Source organism: Denticeps clupeoides, chromosome 11 (genome assembly GCF_900700375.1).
Source record: "Denticeps clupeoides chromosome 11, fDenClu1.1, whole genome shotgun sequence".
NCBI lineage: Eukaryota > Metazoa > Chordata > Actinopteri > Clupeiformes > Denticipitidae > Denticeps > Denticeps clupeoides.
In genome coordinates, this window is record NC_041717.1 from 18,429,090 (window position 1) to 18,447,396 (window position 18,307).

At 44.6% G+C, this 18,307-nt stretch overlaps 1 protein-coding gene across 1 annotated transcript in view; it reads right to left on the minus strand.

The window, feature by feature from the left end:
- Positions 1 to 18,307, minus strand: part of LOC114799718 (transmembrane protein 132C) — a 111,846-nt gene that overhangs the window by 78,749 nt on the left and 14,790 nt on the right. The window contains exon 2 of the mRNA XM_028996527.1: positions 1,595 to 2,486. Within this exon, the coding sequence (XP_028852360.1) occupies positions 1,595 to 2,486 (892 nt within the window). The remainder of the gene's footprint in view (positions 1 to 1,594; positions 2,487 to 18,307) is intronic.

Below are 18,307 nucleotides of genomic sequence, written 5' to 3' on the forward strand. Positions count from 1 at the left end.
TTGGTGAATTGGTAACAGGTTCATGGGTGTCCAAGGCTCACCGATGTCCACCGATGCACTGCAGTCTTGCAGGACTGCTAATCCAACAGAAGAGCTGCTGTAGCTGAACTTGCCGGACGCTGGTTCTGACACCTCATCTGGTGGGATCTGCTGGCGGCTGCTTGAAGCCAGACACCACAGGGGCTGAAGTTATTTCACTTTTGTGTTGGCTGACAAATTGGCTTGACCCCCTTGTCACAGCCCCTTTTATAGTTTATAAATGTTCTCCACCGCTGTAGGGTTCCTCACTCATTAGGCTAATGGAAATGCATTTTAATGAAAGGCATCCCTGTTTGCAGTGTGTGATAATTACGCAAATCACTTAGTCGTCCGCAAAAATTCTAATTAACAGAAAGAGCTGATGGTGACTCCCAAACAGTGGGAGTTTGTTCCCTGAGTCAAAACATAAAGACACTCACACACACACACATACACACACACACACATACACAAAACCAGCCTGGAAAACACTGTCTGTTGAGGGGCGATCAGGAGTGTGAATTCATGTGACTAAAAATAGCTGAATATATTATCAGAACATATTCAGAAGTCAAAAACAATAATAATACAAGTCATGTCTGTGTATGTTCTGGGCAAATGGCTTCATATAGATCCACTGAAGACTAATGAGCAATGAGTTCTGATTCGGGGTTTACTACCAACATTACTGAACATCTGGAATCATCTGTTACTGTGATAATCCTTCAGGATTCAGGCTCAAGGTATAAGCGAACCAAGCAGCTGCAAAGCCCCCCTATGGGGACCCCAAGAGCGCTTGAAAAAGAACTAAGGTGGTGGTGGGGAAGCCCCCAAAAATCTAATTCAGCTAAGTGGCCCATAAAGCCTTGTGCCAGCCTTGCGTGTAAAATGCATTTAGAAAGCCCACTAAAATGTATCCTGCTATGGATCATCTAGGATTATGTCCGAATTGTTGATTGTTGATGTGAAACGTGAAATTATTCAGCATAATAAAGTATGCATGATCTAACTCATTCACTCAGGCATGCCAGCATTACAGACTACAGACGTGCACAGGTAGCACTAGAGCTGTAAGCCCGAGCCAACAAACCATCTTTTTTTTTTGCGTGCTTTCCTAATAGGGAAAGGAAATTTGGCGGGAAATCTGCCGGTTTTAAAATGTGATCACCTCGGTTTCACCTCCTTTTCGCATCTCCCTTGTGATAACTAAAACGCATCATCTGATGCCGGTGGCAGAGAATCGCAAATCAAATGAACGTTTGCACAAAAAAAAATTACATTTAATAAAACAATTTTACAACATGCGAAGCACTTTTACCAGTCACTGAAACAAATGTACAAGCAGCGAATCATAAGGAAAGGACAGGTACTCGTGTTTGCTGACTGAACATTTACCGTGCAAGCTTGACCCGACCCGACCCGACTACAATGATAGACATTGAACCAGAACCCAGGTTGGGAGGGTCTGCCTGTGGGTCTTAAAAAAAACCCCAGTATGATATGTATTGAGATCCTACTGCTCGGCCTGAAACCCCTTCATGTTTTGGTACTAGAGAAGATTCAGCCGTGACCCTACCTCAGGGTGAACACCTCCACCAGGGAGTAGGGTGCGGCAGCAATGAAGGCAGACACAGTGTCCTTCTGTCGGACCGGTGGGGACGGCACCAGAACCACAAAGTTCCCATCCAGCCGATGCTCCGCCAGAGGCAGTTCTGTGGCGGCTCGGTACAGCCTCACGCTGCCGATCCTCTTCATGGGTGTGGAGTTGGCCGAGCCGAACATCCCCTCCTGCTCCTGTGATGAGTGAAAGCTGCTCCTCTGGGACTCCTCTGATGGACAGTCACCCACTTCGGACGACTGCAGCATGTAGTACAGCTCCACTGGCGTTCCTTCGGGCGATCCTGGGCTCCTGTGGCGACCAGGGACGACGCTGGGTGGTCCAAACCAGCCTGCCAACGGCTCCAGCTCAGCCACACACAAGCCCATCTCCCCCTTGAGTTGGCACGTGCCTCGTACTTCCTGCGTTTCGTGGAAGGCAAACATCTGCACACACGGGAGCTTATCAACATTGCTGTAGTCGTCCCAATCGCGTCCTGAGACATAGAACAGCACCTGGACTTTGGGCTGACTCAGGTACACCTTGTCCGTGATGATGAAGGTCTGGGCCTTCCAGTTGAAGGTGAACATGGACGAGGCTACGAACTCCCCAGGAGTCTGCAGCAGCTCGAGAGGCACAGGCTGCTCCACCAACAGAGGGCCATAGCTGGCTTGGACGGAGGGAGTCCTACGGGACCTGTGGATGAAGACCGACTCCGTGCGGGACAGCAGGCTGGAGTTGCGCATGATGTCCTGATTGGCTTCTTTGAGGAAGAAGGCGGAGTCTGCATTTAGCATCTGGAAACTGACAGGCAGGTAGGCGGGGGATGCCGAGTAGCGTTGAGGGACTTCCAGGATCCGACATTCGACAACTACGAGACAACAGAGAAGAAGATCAAGAGTAAGATACAAGAGTATCTAAGAAAGTTTATAAAACTTATCACTACCTAACAAGGGTTCATTAGAGGATGGAGGAATGGGTCCAGGGTGGGTAGGGCACAGGCACTTTATACTAGTTTGCACAGCATTTTGTCACTTTGTGCCACATCTATAATACTGCAATCATGTGACACATATAAGTTGCCAGATGCCTATACTGTCACATCTGGGGCTGGTACCCACTGGTGACACTGTAACCACTGCGACAGTGAAGATGGTGCAGCAACATTTCTCATGGGACTGAGTCCCTCGAATGCATTTTTAAATCTCCGCCTGGTATGGGAACAGCTCCACCTACACCCTCCAAGAGCTAAGTTGTGCGGTGCAGAGGGGGTGAAGATCAGAGGAGGTAGGCTTCCGTCCCTCCAGGATATCTATTCTATACCAAGCGGTGCCTGAGGAAAGCGAAGAAAATCATCAAAGTCACCGCTGTTCAGGTTGTTTTCACCAGCCAGATGGCACTGCAGTGTCCTGGTCCTGGACCAGCAGATCACTAACACACATATTGATACTTTAACCACTCGTTACACTTTTGCACCCTTTGGACATTATTTATAGAATTTGCACACCACACAAACATACCACAATTTAGAATTGTCATCTTTTTTGATAGACAACAGGATTTATAAAAATTCCAGTCCAGACATTGTTATGTTGCAAATGACAATGGTTGCTGCAAATGGCTGTTAATTAAGAGAATATCTCTTAATTAACAATTAGTCTTGAGTACCACTGGAATGATGCCGTCTTCACTAATGCAACATGTCTCTCCGAAAGCTTGACTGATTCTTAGGAACCCATTTTGTATTTATCATGGTAGAGCTGAAAACAGTCACAGTGATTAAAGAAGCAATAAAACTGGCCTTCTTCACACTAGCTGAGTGTCTGGCGCGTCAGGAGATGTGGGTTCGACTGAATCATTATTTCTAACTTTGTCAATAACTGTTTCTTTACCGTTTTGTCATACTTTCGATTAAACTCAAAATTTGTTTCGCTTTTGCATCTCGTGAAAAACAAGGGGCATAAATTTCTGAGAGGCTTTGCGCCTGTGCAGTAATGGCATGCGGTGAGACAATAACAGTGATTTGATTTTGATTTGGTCACAGTGCTCCACACTTCCTCCCTCAGCCACAAAACCGAGTACACAGTAGCATCACCTTGAGTGAATTATTGATTAAATATCCAAGGAATATTTAATTAACTGAAAAGCTCACACACCCCCCAGAAAAACACACCCAGTCTCCAATCAATCTTTAATCTCTGACGGTTTAAAATGGCACAACAAAGAACCCTTTGGGGTTCTACATAGAACATCAAAGCGTTCTCCGGCCCTGGAAAATAAAACAGTCGTATTAGCTCATGGGTATTTATTTCTGTCGTCTTGTCTGTGAAGGGGAGGTTCCATAATGTCTCATAATTATAAAAGCATCCCGGTGCCTTCTAGACAGCAGAGAATATTACAGAACATTACAGAACATTGCACAGCGCATTTTTGATTTTTGAGTTTAAGAGTCTACTTGTTCTCATTATGTTTCATTTAGTAGGGCACGACAAATTCATACAGTAATGCATTGTGATCACTTTCTCTTTTGATTAAGGATAATTACACAAGTGAAAGTGAAGTGATTGTCAGCACCGCACACGTTGACACAACAAAATGTGTCCTCTGCATTTAGCCATCACCCTTAGTGAGCAGTGGGCAGCCATGACAGGTTTTCGGGGAGCAGCGTGTGGGGACGGTGCTTTGCTCAGTGGCACCCCATTGGTACCTTGGCAGTTCAGGGATTCGAACCGGCAAACTTCTGAATACGGGTCTGCTTTCTTACCCACTAGGTAAGGACGCCACCACTGGCCCAAGTGTAATGGGTTTTTTTTATAATCGTGGTCCAATTTGTAAAGGGATCTGACAAGTCATTAGATTTAGCAGCAGTCACCTACGTTGGTAGCAGTGTGCCTAGCACCAATCATACAGTCAAAATATATTTGTGCTATCGTCTTACATTTGCTGCCAAGCCAAAAAACACAATAAAAAATATCTATATTTTGTAACAAGTGTTACAAGTGTCATCAGTCTCTGGAAAAATGGGAAGTAGTCTTATTTTCGTCCCAATATCATTTTGTGAATGAACGTTGGAACGTTGGCGCTATATTACTGAGTGGACCGGAGCATCCGTAATAATCATCTGCCACAATTGGACATAGCTAACTTAAAGCAGGTGACATTCCTTTAAGGTCGCCTGGCCATTAATATACAGAGCCCCCCACACACAGCCTACAGAAAGAGGAAAGCACTCAGCGGTGCCCAGAATGAAATTGGGACAGATTATGTGTGGGCGCATAAAACTTCTCATTGACGCGAACACATGAACACACACAGATTCCTGAAGAACCGTTTAAATCGGTTTTTGCCCGGGACCCAAGAGATCTAGAGAAAACCACCAACTACTCATCTATGCGCTTTATCAGTTATTATTAATGTTATTAATGGGATTTTACTGGGAGGAGGCAATGCTGCATTTTTATGTTTTCAGTTTGCATCTGGAAGATGCTAAGAAGATGCTAATATATATCGCTGGGGGAAAAAGCTACACATATGGACCACAAATCTGTCTCTATAGTACACACACACATACAAATTCTTAAAAAAAATTGGGATAAGTCCCAATCACAGCAAAGCACTGCTAGATTAATCCAGTGCCTCTCCAGATGGACGTGAAATAAGCAATTTTCCAGCATCGGGACAAAGAGTAATGCACAGAGCCAGGCAAATGCCTGCCGAGAGCAAAGCCAATAAAACATATGCATCGCCGCAGGGACGTAAATTCATTTTGGACTTTCTCTGTCCTGGCACACTCACTGTTGGCATTTGTTGGCGTGCGTTTATGTAAATACGAGGGTTACGGGGATCTAACGCTTTACGGGAGAAAAAAAAACTTTTATTGGGTTGTTAATTATTAAGATGATGCAAATGTTGTTTTCTTGTTAACTCACGGATGAATGTCAAGTCTGGGGGTTGTGGGGGGACAGAACCACAGCAGCAGAAACCAATGCCAGAGTCCACTTCAATGTTGCAGCACTGAAAGTAGGCTGCAGCTCTCTCTTATGGAGCTCTAGTCAATCAGGCCTTAATCAGGCGTCTTGTCACCTGCTGTGATCGCCCAATGGCCCCCAGGCGCCCCCCTCAAGGTCGCTGCTCCAAGGCGACCAAGCACCATCAGCGGCTGTGGTGGGGGGGAGACGCCTCTGGAGGACCCGGATCCTCGGGCTGATCCTCTGCCATGGCGGCGGCTCTGGCCCATCGGGCCACCTGCACACAAGAGACAGGCATATGCCATCCGGGCACGTGTAGTCCCTGACACTGCATGTCCCTTGTGATGCATCCTATGTCCCTCCCTGCGTCTGACAGGAAGGTGTTTCCGAACCACCTGGAGACCAGTCTCCTCCTCCTTAGAAAGGGAGAAATATATCGTTTTTTTCCACACATGCAACCAGTTGGGAGGATCTCTCAGTGTGCCATGGATGACAGTCATTTAAAACTGAGCTGGTCATGCGTTTTAGCCACGGTTCCCCAGGACAGGTTGCTGGTGCAAATCCCATAAAATTCAGGGTGCCCTCAGCACCGCCAACAGAATGGCAATTAGAACAATGCTACAGTGTGTGATCTGTGTGATCTATATTAGGAACTCCATCCCTGGGATGGGCGAAGCACCCTGGGATGGGAGATGCATGTGGGAGCAGCAGAAGATGATGCTGCTGTCACAGTGAAACTGATTAATGAAAAAAACAAGAAAATAAGACAGAGCAATCAGGGAGGAGACTCATCCAAACACAGTCTGATGAGAAGAGGAATGGTTTCTCTGTCTCACACACACACAAACAGAGAGAGAGCTGCAGGACCAAGAAAACAAGTCTACTTCTATGAAAAAAAGAAGCTGGTTTACTGCGATTTTATTGCATGTACATCTGACTCCACACACTTTTTATGTTTTTATGTTCTGATTAACAACTTTATTCCAACATGTCTCATTCTGCATTGCTTAGATAAAATTAGCCGTGCATCCATTCTGATGTTCTACTCCTGTGTTGCAATTCATGGTAACAAGGATGTGAAAAAAAAATTGTTGAAATGTAAAAAATGGTATCCAATAAGAAAATGTACCCATAAAATGTTAACATTATGGAGATGTGTTGGTGTGTTTCACAACAGAAATGTTCAGTGCATTTATTGTATCATCAACTGCCTTCCCAATTAAGTTCACACCCCTGTATACTTTTATACTTAAATGATGGGTTCCTCTACAACCCCATAAACCACCTTGCAACATTTTTAATCGTTGTGTTAGAGAGTACATTGGTATTGTGTGTTTGTGAATACCGTTATTATACGTCACTTTTATAGTAGGGGTGATTGTCCTGGCTCTAGGTCCTCTGGGACAGGTGTCTATTTGGACGAAGTAGTGTGGCATGTACCTGCTTAGAGAAGCGTGAGCAGGAATTCATTGTAAAAAACGAGACGGTGTGAAGAAGGAGACAGAAAAGAATAAATAAGCTGGACAGGGGTGGACAAGGACAATCTCACAATTTCAGCTCTTCCATCCCGGCCATCCACATGACCACCTTTCCTAACGCTCATAAGAACAGAACAAGGCAATCAATTGTTCTCAACAAATGACTACCTCCATATTCAGCATTAGTGGTAATTAATAAGGCATATCGATTATGTGCCTGCACGTCAAAAATAACATATGGGGGCTTTCACTTTCACAGTTATCACTCCAGCATGATGTCTGCAAACATGTCAGAAAATGTCAGAAAGCTGTTAAAGCGAGGGGGTGACTGAGTCGGAGGGATCAATACGTAATACTGCATTTCGTTCATTTACGCACTCCATTCAAATGAACAATGTTGAAAAACGAGCGAGGACTGCGACTGTGACCCCGACCTGTAATGCAGGGTCAGTCAAGCAACGCCTGATGATAAGGAACATGACCTTCAAGATTATCAGTTAGTGTCTCATTGCTTCAGCTCATGCATTTTGACAGCATTATAATATGGTATGATCTGCAGTGAAATGCTTTGGCGACTGCTACAGACCACAGTATTGCAAATGTTGCAAGTATACAATGAACCAGTATGCAAATATTGCAAACATAACCAAATATTACACTTTTATGTCTTTAACATAAAATATGTATAACTGGTTTGTGAAACTTGTATGTGTACATAATACCGTCTGTCAGGATCTGGCTCGCCCCGCTGAATGGCCGCTCCTCACCTTCAACGCCGCCAGACACGGGACTGAGAGGCAGGGGTCGGGACCCTGCTGAAAATGAAGCCATGGAAGGCCAGGGACAAGGAAGCTGGCGGCGTCCTCCCGGCGAGTCGCGGCGGGGCGAGCCGGAGACTGACAGGGAGCGGCGGACGCATGCGGACGGCGGACGAGGTGCCGGTACCAAACTGGCCCGAAGCCGTCTGCGCTGGACATCCGCCGCTCGTCCATCTGAAATACTGGACCATTCATTCATTCATTCAGTCATTTATCATTCCTCTGTTCATCTCATCCTTTCTGGTTTACGAATCGATTCCGTTCGATTCCTCCTGTCCACTCGGACCATTTAAGACCGTGTATGGACTTTTCCCCCCTCCTTCATGGACTGCTCCGTCTGGCCCGCCAGGTGTCGTGCCATAAAAGGGGGGATTCTGTCAGGATCCGGCTCGCCCCGCTGAATGGCCGCTCCTCACCTTCAACGCCGCCAGACACGGGACTGAGAGGCAGGGGTCGGGACCCTGCTGAAAATGAAGCCATGGAAGGCCAGGGACAAGGAAGCTGGCGGCGTCCTCCCGGCGAGTCGCGGCTCCTCCGATCTCAGCGGGGCTGCGTCAGGTGGCGTCCAAATGCGGGTCAGGTCTTTCTGTCACGTCCATGCGGGAATGACGCGGCGGCTGATCGGAGGAGCCGCGACTCGCCGGGAGGACGCCGCCAGCTTCCTTGTCCCTGGCCTTCCATGGCTTCATTTTCAGCAGGGTCCCGACCCCTGCCTCTCAGTCCCGTGTCTGGCGGCGTTGAAGGTGAGGAGCGGCCATTCAGCGGGGCGAGCCGGATCCTGACAACCGTCATAATAGACTGGTCTCACGATACAATGCGGTTACGATTACCAATGCCGCGATTATCCATGTATCCCATAAATGACTTTACATGAAGTTTTCAAATACATGAATGAGATGAGAGTTAAGGCCTCGTTCAAACAGATCATCTGAACCTGGTGTTTTTCAGGCGTTCGTGGTGTCAGGTGAGCGTACACTGAACGGTGACCATTTTTTTGAAGCAAATCAAACCATCTACACGGGCGTTCAGCACCAGCGTTCAGTCAGCTGCGCGGTCGGATGGCCTCAAATAAATGCCACATGCAACGTTTTCTTGCTGTCGATTTCTAACAAAATCCTGATGAATATTGAACCGTTTGTTACGCTACAAAGTGCAGCAAAAACTCATCCGATGCTCAGAGGGCGTTCATTTCAAACGTCCGTGTGGACAGAGCCAAACTCCTACCCCAGTGGCGCTGTAGTCAGATCAGTCAGCCACAGTCACTACCGGCACTACTTTTTAACTAGAATTACCATATGATCAATTATGTCCTGCACTGCATCTATTCAGAATCGTCCACGTCTACATTGCGATGCATTGATCATGAGATTAATTTCAACATTCTGTCACAACCATGCTGGCATGACGAGGCAGGTGAACGGAAGTGATGACTAGGGGGTGACGAGAAGACGAGGAAGGAAGGACGCAATCACATGACATCACGAAAACCGGGGACATTACACAGGATCACAGGGGTTACTCCGGATCTGGACTGGAGTAACCCCTTTTCGGACCAGATCATGACACATTCCTAATACCTGTCATTTAAAGCTGAGCTGATGTGTCATTCTGATTACATGTTATGCCCAAAATACACCCTTGAACGTCACAATGTGAAAAGAACACCAAGTGCACACAGTGAAACGTGGTCTGAGGAAACAATGGGTATTCATGACAGCTCAGTGGCACCTTGGCGGCTTGGGATTCGAACCGGCAACCTTCTGTTTACGGGGCCGCTTCCTTACCTGCTCGGCCGCCACTGCCCCAAAACAATGCCTTTTTTTTACAGTCAAAATATGACCATTATTTTGACGGCGTATGACCATCGTGTCAACTCCAAAAAATATTCATGAACGTCCTTCGGCATTTAGTGAGCAGACACATTTCTAGCACCTCATGTCCATTAGTGATGCCTCCAATAAGAATCTGTTTTATGTCCTGGTAATAGCTGTAATAGATTTACAGGTCTGATGGCAGGTCGTGCACTCAGCAGTTTAGGTCCCTTTAAGGACATTAACAACAGCGCAACCCTACAGCAAGAGAACGAGTCTTTGGCCCGTAACAGGAGGGCCGGACAAGCACGCGTTTGTCCGCGCATCAGTATTCCTACACCGGCGGCCGCTCTGCCGAGGCCTTTAGAGAGCTGCGATGTTGTAAATCACTGCGAACACTGGGACTCTTTCTGGGAAAGCCTCCGACCGCTGGCCTCCCCTGCGCCGCCACCTCCAGCATACACGCTGCCGAGTTGCGGCGGCCAATTTCGCTCCCTCACTTCACACCGACAGCGGTGGTTCAAACATCAGGTTCTATTTGAACACGCCGCCGTTGTCGTAGCCACGTTATTAGGCCAATTATCCACATTATCCCCACCATCAAGGCAGCTGCTGGCGCTGCCAGGCAACAATAGTCAATTAATGAACTGGTTGTTGGTGGAGGGGGTCTAACATTTATATGGATGATTATTCATCAGAGTTCTATTTAGGCTTTGGGATCACATCCATTCACAAAAACAATAGCCAATCAAAGTAATCTTTTTTTTTATAAGTATATTGTGTTGCATGGAGACTCTTGAGCGACAATAAATGAGAAAACTGACCGTATATTACATTGCATTATATTATATTATTTATACAATGTCTTGATCCAAGCCCCAACAGGCTCCATTCTAAACATATGTTCAAATTACAGTCCATAAGTGTATGGTGTAAGTGTGTCAGTGTCAATGCATGATTTAATTCCTCCACACCCATGAATGGTTGATGATGAGCTGATGGGCTACAGACCTCCAGACGTTTGAGTGTGTGGGTTTTTTTTTTCATGATGATGACCATGGAATACACTCTTCAAATCAGTTAACCCTTAACATCTCAAGGGCTCGCCCAGATTCCCATTCATTAAAAGAGCTGTATATGGTTCTGATGATCCCAGGCTAATTGAAATTTGCAGTAGAAAGAAGAACATGACTGCAAATTGCAAACTGACCTCGCAAACTCAACTGTGCAGGCCGTCCTCTTATAGGATGGGAAACCGCCCCGGGACTGGTAACACTTACATGTTTGAAACTGGAATGGAGGATCGGCTACAGCATTAATAAAATAAATGCAGGTCCACTGAATAACTGGACTGTTTCTTTTTTGGTCTCTATAGCAACCTGAGCTACTACTGGGTACGTCTTCAGAGAAGAGAGAATGACAAAACTGACAGAGAAGGGGTGTGGGAATGTTTGCGAATGTGTGTGTGTGTGAAACAAATGGTCACATCCTGGCGCTATACTCCAATGCAAAAATTAATACGGCAGAAACATGGAACGTTTATCACAATATGCAGTGGAATTTAAGTACATGAAATGCCTGTCACTCAAATACCAGCTGACCAATTACAGGAAGCCCCGCCCGCACATGAGGTTTGTGTCAGAACTCAAGCAAGCCGAGAAAGGGAGCGGCGTAATTGAAAATCTAACACCAAGGAAGTAAAAGAGCGAGCTGTTACGGTTACAGTTACATAAATACTCTGAATGCATCTCAGAAGTTTTCGTTTCACTTTTGTTCCACGTCAAAAGTGTACCAAATAATTTTGGTACAAGTATGTTTCCATAAAAGACGTGTATATGTAATGGGATTAACACAACATTGCATCCTTAGTTCAGTGTTGCCGTCATTGGTGTGTGATTTTATTACTGTTACCAACAGGAAGCTCTTTCATGGATGCTGCAATAGTGCTAAGCCAATGGTGAATCACGCACCTGCCTGAAACAGCTCTACGTTAATGCAAAAGTGTGGTCATTGACGCTCCTGTATTATATCCCTGTTTCTTTCAAATATTTACACGTGCCATTCTACACACCTTACCTCTGCCTCACATGCACCTCCTCGAGGATTCATAAACCTCCTTCAAGGTTACCCAGAGGCAGAATCATAAATTTTACTTTGAGCTCTTTTGACAGGTTGTGTCCAATCGAGCACAAAGGCAGGAGTTCAGTCCCTCATTCACTTCACACACACACACACACACACACACACACGGGCATGTAGCCATGTTCGCTGCTTTCCTTTGTCTGCAGTGCAGTGCAGCTATACTGACTCTTTTGTCGGTTTAAATTTGAGCGAAAACCTGCTATTGCACATTTTCTCCTTTCTCACTCAACTTGTGCTGTCCACAGAGAACAAGAGTTCTTAGATTTCACCATAAACCTGGCATCTTTATTACGGTTGTAGATTGAGCAGCTCTAAATTGGCCTCAGAGACACCAGTCAACATCCATGCTTAAGCAGATTAAAAAAAAGAGCAAGAGAAGAGTCTGAAGGACTCAAACGGACTGTCTGGTCAAAGTTGGACTGGCTTTATTCCTAGATTACCATCAATATGACGATCATAAGAGAGTACAGTGGGACCCAATACACAGAAGCTTTTTATCAAGCTATTACATTAATGTTACAATTAATCAATATGTAATCATGGTAGTTCAAGCTGTTGCATGTCCATTATGCAGTTTTGGAAAAACCAAAGTGATTTTGAAAAAGCAGACTAGCACCAATTGCAAAATGAATGCAATTCTATTCAATGATGTTATGCAATGAAAAATGTGATAAGTCATTCCTTTTTACATTTCCATTATACTATGTGAAGTGAAAGTGAAGTGATTGTCATTGTGATACACAGCAGCACAGCACACAGTGACACAACAAAATGTGTCCTCTGCTTCTAACCATTACCCCTGGTGAGCAGTGGGCAGCCATGACAGGGACCCGGGGAGCAGTGTGTGGGAACGGTTCTTTGCTCAGTGGCACCTTGGCGGTTCGGGTTTCGAACCGGCAACCTTCCTTAACCACTAGGCCACCACTGCCACGCTATGTATATCATTAGTGGCAAATACAGTACCAAAGAATGAATGAGTATCCAATGAACACAACTATCACATCCACGGGCTGAAATGGGGGAAGGAAGCGCAGAGACGGGACATACTGGGAAACAATGATTTATTATCACAAAAAAAGAAAAAAATGGAACGAGGGCCTAAACTGGGGAAAACAGCAGAGGTCTAAACAGAAACAAACCTGTAGGCATGTGCCGATTGCCAGATCTGAAAATGACTATACACATAAGTCACACGGGCCACAGTAATGTCGCACCGTTGGTCTGCTGCCCAACAGGTCCTTATAACAGGGCTCCAGCCAATCTGCTGCACCTGTCCACGACTGGAGCCCTGCTGTCAACTGATTGGTGCCAGCTATGTCCCCAGCTGTGTCCCCAGTTGCAACCAGCCATGACAACAACGCCGTATCCATGGATTATAGCAGTTGTATCAGTTATAACACAATGTTAGTACGTACAGTGGAGGAAATAATTATTTGACCCCTCGCTGATTTTGTAAGTTTGTCCAATGACAAAGAATGAAAGTCTCAGAACAGTATTATTTTAATGGTAGGTTTATTTTAACAGTGACAGATAGCACATCAAAAGGAAAAACAACTTTAAATAAAAGATAGAAACTGATGTGCATTTCATTGTGTCAGGTTTGACTACAGCTGGGCTCAACACCGGTGGCCAATCCTGACGGCGCATAAATGCCGAAGACTTCCGTCCCTTTGGAATCTCCGGCATTTTCGTGCACTCGGTCATGAACTTACATTTACATTTACATTTACAGCATTTATCAGACGCCTTTATCCAGAGCGACTTACAATCAGTATTACAGGGACAGTCTCCCTGGAGCAATTTTTAGGGTTAAGAGTCTTGCTCAGGGACACAATGGTAGTAAGTGGACTTGACTTCAGTTAGTTAATGAGTTTATGTTTTGAGTTCTGGCAATCGCCACATGCCTACGGGTTTGTTTCTGTTCTTTATTTAAGTTAAACTGTTTTCGGCCACCGAGCCGCGTTTATGTTGATTTATTGTTTATAAATAAAACCCCTTCCCAACATGTAAGCCCGTAGTCGTGACACATATTGAGTGAAATAAGTATTTGAACCCCTACCAACCATTAAGAGTTCGGGCTCCCACAGAGTGGTTAGACACTCCTACTCAATTAGTCGCCCTCATTAATGACACCGGTCTTAACTAGTCACCTGTATAAAAGACACCTGCCCACAGAATCAATCAATCAGGCAGACTCCAAACTCCCCAACATGGGAAAGACCAAAGAGCTGTCCAAGGATGTCAGAGACAAAATTGTGGACCTGCACAAGGCTGGAATGGGATACAAAACCATTAGCAAGAAGTTGGGAGAGAAGGTGACAACTGTTGCTGCAATTGTTCGAAAATGGAAGGAGCACAAAATGAACAACAATCGACCTCGGTCTGGGGCTCCAGCAAGATCTCACCTCGTGGGGTCTCAATGATTCTGGAAAAGGTGAGAAATCATCCTAGAACTACAAGGGAGGAGTTAGTTAATGACCTCAAAGTAGCTGGGACCACAGTCACCAAGAAAACCATTGGAAACATATCACACTGGATGGATTAAAATCGTGCAGTGCTCGCAAGGCACAAGAAGGCACATGTGCAGGCCCGTCTGAAGTTTGCCAATGAACACCTGAATGATTCAGAGAGTGACTGGGAGAAGGTCCTGTGGTCAGATGAGACCAAAATTGAGCTCTTTGGCATTAACTCAACTCGCCGTGTTTGAAGGAAGAAAAATGCTGCCTATGACCCCCAAAACACCGTCCCCACTGTCAAGCATAGAGGTGGAAACATTTTGCTTTTCGGGGTGTTTTTCTGCTAAGGGCACAGGACAACTTCACCGCATCAACGGGAAAATGGACAGAGCCATGTATCGTAAAATCCTGAGCGACAACCTGCTTCCCTCTGCCAGGAAATAGAAAATAAGTCGTGGATGGGTGTTCCAGCACGACAATGACCCAAAACATACAGCAACGGCAACAAAGGAGTCACTCAAAAAGAAGCACATTAAGGTCATGGAGTGGCCTAGTCAGTCTCCTGACCTTAATCCAATAGAAAACCTATGGAGAGATCTGAAGCTCAAAGTTGCACAGAGACAGCCTCGAAACCTTATTGATTTAGAGATGATCTGCAAAGAGGAGTGGACCAAACTTCCTCCTAAAATGTGTGCAAACTTGGTCATCAACTTTTTTTTGTTAGAGGGTTCAAATACTTATTTCACTCAATGAAATGCAAATCAGTCTCTGTCTTTTATTTAAAGTTGTTTTTTCAATTTTCCTTTTGATGTGCTATCCATCACTGTTAAAATAAACCTACCATTAAAATTATACTGTTCTGAGACTATTAATTTCTTTGTCATTGGACAAACTTACAAAATCAGCGAGGGGTCAAATAATTATTTCCTCCACTGTATCTGTATTCTGTGATTCTAACGTGTAACTCATCAGGTCCTCCTAAGTTCCCAAATTCTGTGTTTTATTCTTTATTTTGGTGATTAATGGTGATTGATTCATAACACTAAAGCTAACTTTGGGTGGGGAAGCGACTCAGGTGGCGTCATGTGCCATGAACTGAATTGTGACTTGCTCGTGGCAAAAAATTTAAAACTTCAATTTTCCTCAAAGGCAAAACAGAAGCCACAATTAGTTGCTGCTCCTTGCATGACAGACACATCCACCCTCAAGGGTACAGTTCACAAAACATTGGCATGTCAAAAACTTTAATTTATGTCTACGTCTTATATATTGCAAACGAATCGACCATTCTTCCCGACACAGATGGTATCACTGCAGTGAATATGTGTTGCCACAAGGCCACATCCCAATCTTGGAAGAGCGCTGTCGAAAAAAAAAACAGACACACACACACATGTGGGAGGCAGGAATGACATCTAGAAAGAAAAAGGGGAAAGACGGGGAGAGAGGTGGAGGAGGATGTCAGACTACAAAGAGCACTCTGTGGTTTTTAAAGGGTTTTAGGTGACAGTGTCCTCCACCCACCCGCTCGTACGTGTAACTATTTCATCTCACCCAATAATGTGCTGGACAAGGCAGCAGAGGAGGGGAAGGAACGAGGATGAAAGTACACTTCCATACTTCAGCCGACTTGGAGTGCAAAACAGAGCTCCGCCAGTGGGTGCCCTTGTTTTAACGAGTTAAGTTAAGAAGGCTTCGTTCAATTATTTTGTTAAGATTTTTTGTACTCAGGAGACATTTGGAGATTAAGAAGATAAATGACTGCATCAGAAATCCCTCATATGTGGAACAATGACGGCTAGTGATGTTGATGTAACAGAAATAAGTGTCAAAAAGTTGACGAACCATCAGAAAACACACTTCCTTTGCTGCATAACCTGAAATTCGCAGTTTACTTTATGTCAGTATTCCAGTATACACCAATTTAAAAAAATGTGACTATTGTGATCTGGTGGTAGTTGTCTAGTGGGTAACATTCTATGGACACACTAGCCTATGAAAAAAAAGACTCAAACCCCACTTACTACCATTGTGTCCATGAGGGGGGACTGTCCCTGAACTACTGATTTTAAGTCGCTCTGGATAAGGGCGTCTGATAAATGGCATATGTGTCTGCGCTGTATTGAGGGAATTTACAGAATCAGAACTCAAAACATTCAAGACGACATGTGTCATTTGACATCATTTCTGAGTAGGGTTGTCACGATACTCATTTTTAAGAATTTTAAACACAAAGCTTTATCCAGAAATATTAGCCAAAGCTTGCATAATGTTACCCGACTAATTGGTTAATAGTTAAACGGCTAATGATAAACTGTGGGCCAGCAAAGTTACTATTTAACACTTCAACCTTGAAAAAGGAGCATTAATTTCATTCTGTCATGTGTTGTGATAAGTTTGTAGTGCTACTTGACTTAACTGACCACTGCTCACCAAGGGTGATGGTTAAATGCAGAGGACACATTTCATTGTGCGTATCACAATAACAACAAAAAAAAAAGTTTCTTTCTTCACTTGCCATGTTGTGCCAGCGCGTTGTGGTGTTTTGAACATTCTCATGTTCCATTACTGAATATCGAAATTGATTAAGTATAGATGTTTTTAAGTTCAGAGATGATTCTATGACTCGATAACGTCTCATGTCATTAAAAACCAGAATATTGCGTAGCGATGATTTATGAACGAGCACCATGAAAAAAAGGAATTCCTATTACCAAATTCCCTCATCTGATTAATTAAAAGATGGGACTCTCCAGGAGGCGCCTAGTACTTTTTCATTTTGCTGTCAAATTTGTGTCAAAACCCAATGTGTCAAATTAAATACAAGCAGAGCCAGCGCCAACGTTTCAATTTATGTAATAATGCCGTTTTACCCCATGGGCTGGAACGCTTGGCAGAATCTTCCGTGGTGCATGACCACGTCTGGGAAATGATTTAACAGGAAGGTCACAGACCTCTCCACACACCCTCCCTTCGTTTCCAGGCACCGAGCAGCTCCTGCAGCCCAGGCACACACGTTTGTGCCCCTTTGGTTAAAGTGTCTCCTTGTGTGAATAGTTAAGTGAGCTTCTACAAATGTTCCAGACCATAATTGGCTTATTGAGATATGGCTTCATTATTAGGAAAGGTCAGGTGGTGCAGATTTCAAACTTGTAGAAATTCAATGTCCCTAAAATCAATATCCATGGGTTCCTCGCATCAAATAATTATTAGCATTCAGAAAAACGTATAAAAATTGTGTCACGGCGGTGGCGACATGGCATTGATGAAGGAAGCAGATGCACAACTTCACAGGACAGGGATTACTTACAAAATATAATACAAGAACAATACACAGCAATACAAGGTAGTACATATAAAGACCGGGCAGCGACACAGAACGATCAGGAAATCAGGAACACAGACGCAAAATACGAACAAAATACGACTGGATCAGGGGCCTCTCCCAATGTCGAAGTCCTGACATATAGAAAACCTTTGATGCTTTCAGGAACCCGCGGCAAGAAGGAAACAAGGATGCAAACGTACAACTTAGAAACAAGTAGATTTAATAAATTAAACAGGGCATGGGTGTCCTCGCGCAGACACAAGACATGAACACATGACACACGGGCAAAGACGACAAATGACAGAATGAGGACCGGACATGGCAAGCACACATTTATACTAATAATCACAGATAAACAAGAAACACAGATTCGAAATTCTAATTTTATTTGTCACTGTGTATGTGACAAATGGTATGTGCGATGGTAACTTGAAAGCACGTTGTAAGTCGCTCTGGATAAGGACATCTGGCAAATGCCTTAAATGTAAATGTAAATGACAAATAAAATTTGAATTTGAAATTGAAATTTGAATTTGAAACACAATCAGGGCTCATACGACAAAGCGGATGCCAAACTCCGGTCGAGAAAACACAGAACCGGAGTGCCGGGAAATGTCTGGGATTCTGACAGGCGCCCCCCCCCCAAAAAAAGGTAGCAGAAGACTACAAGAACATAGCAAAGCAGTGAGGC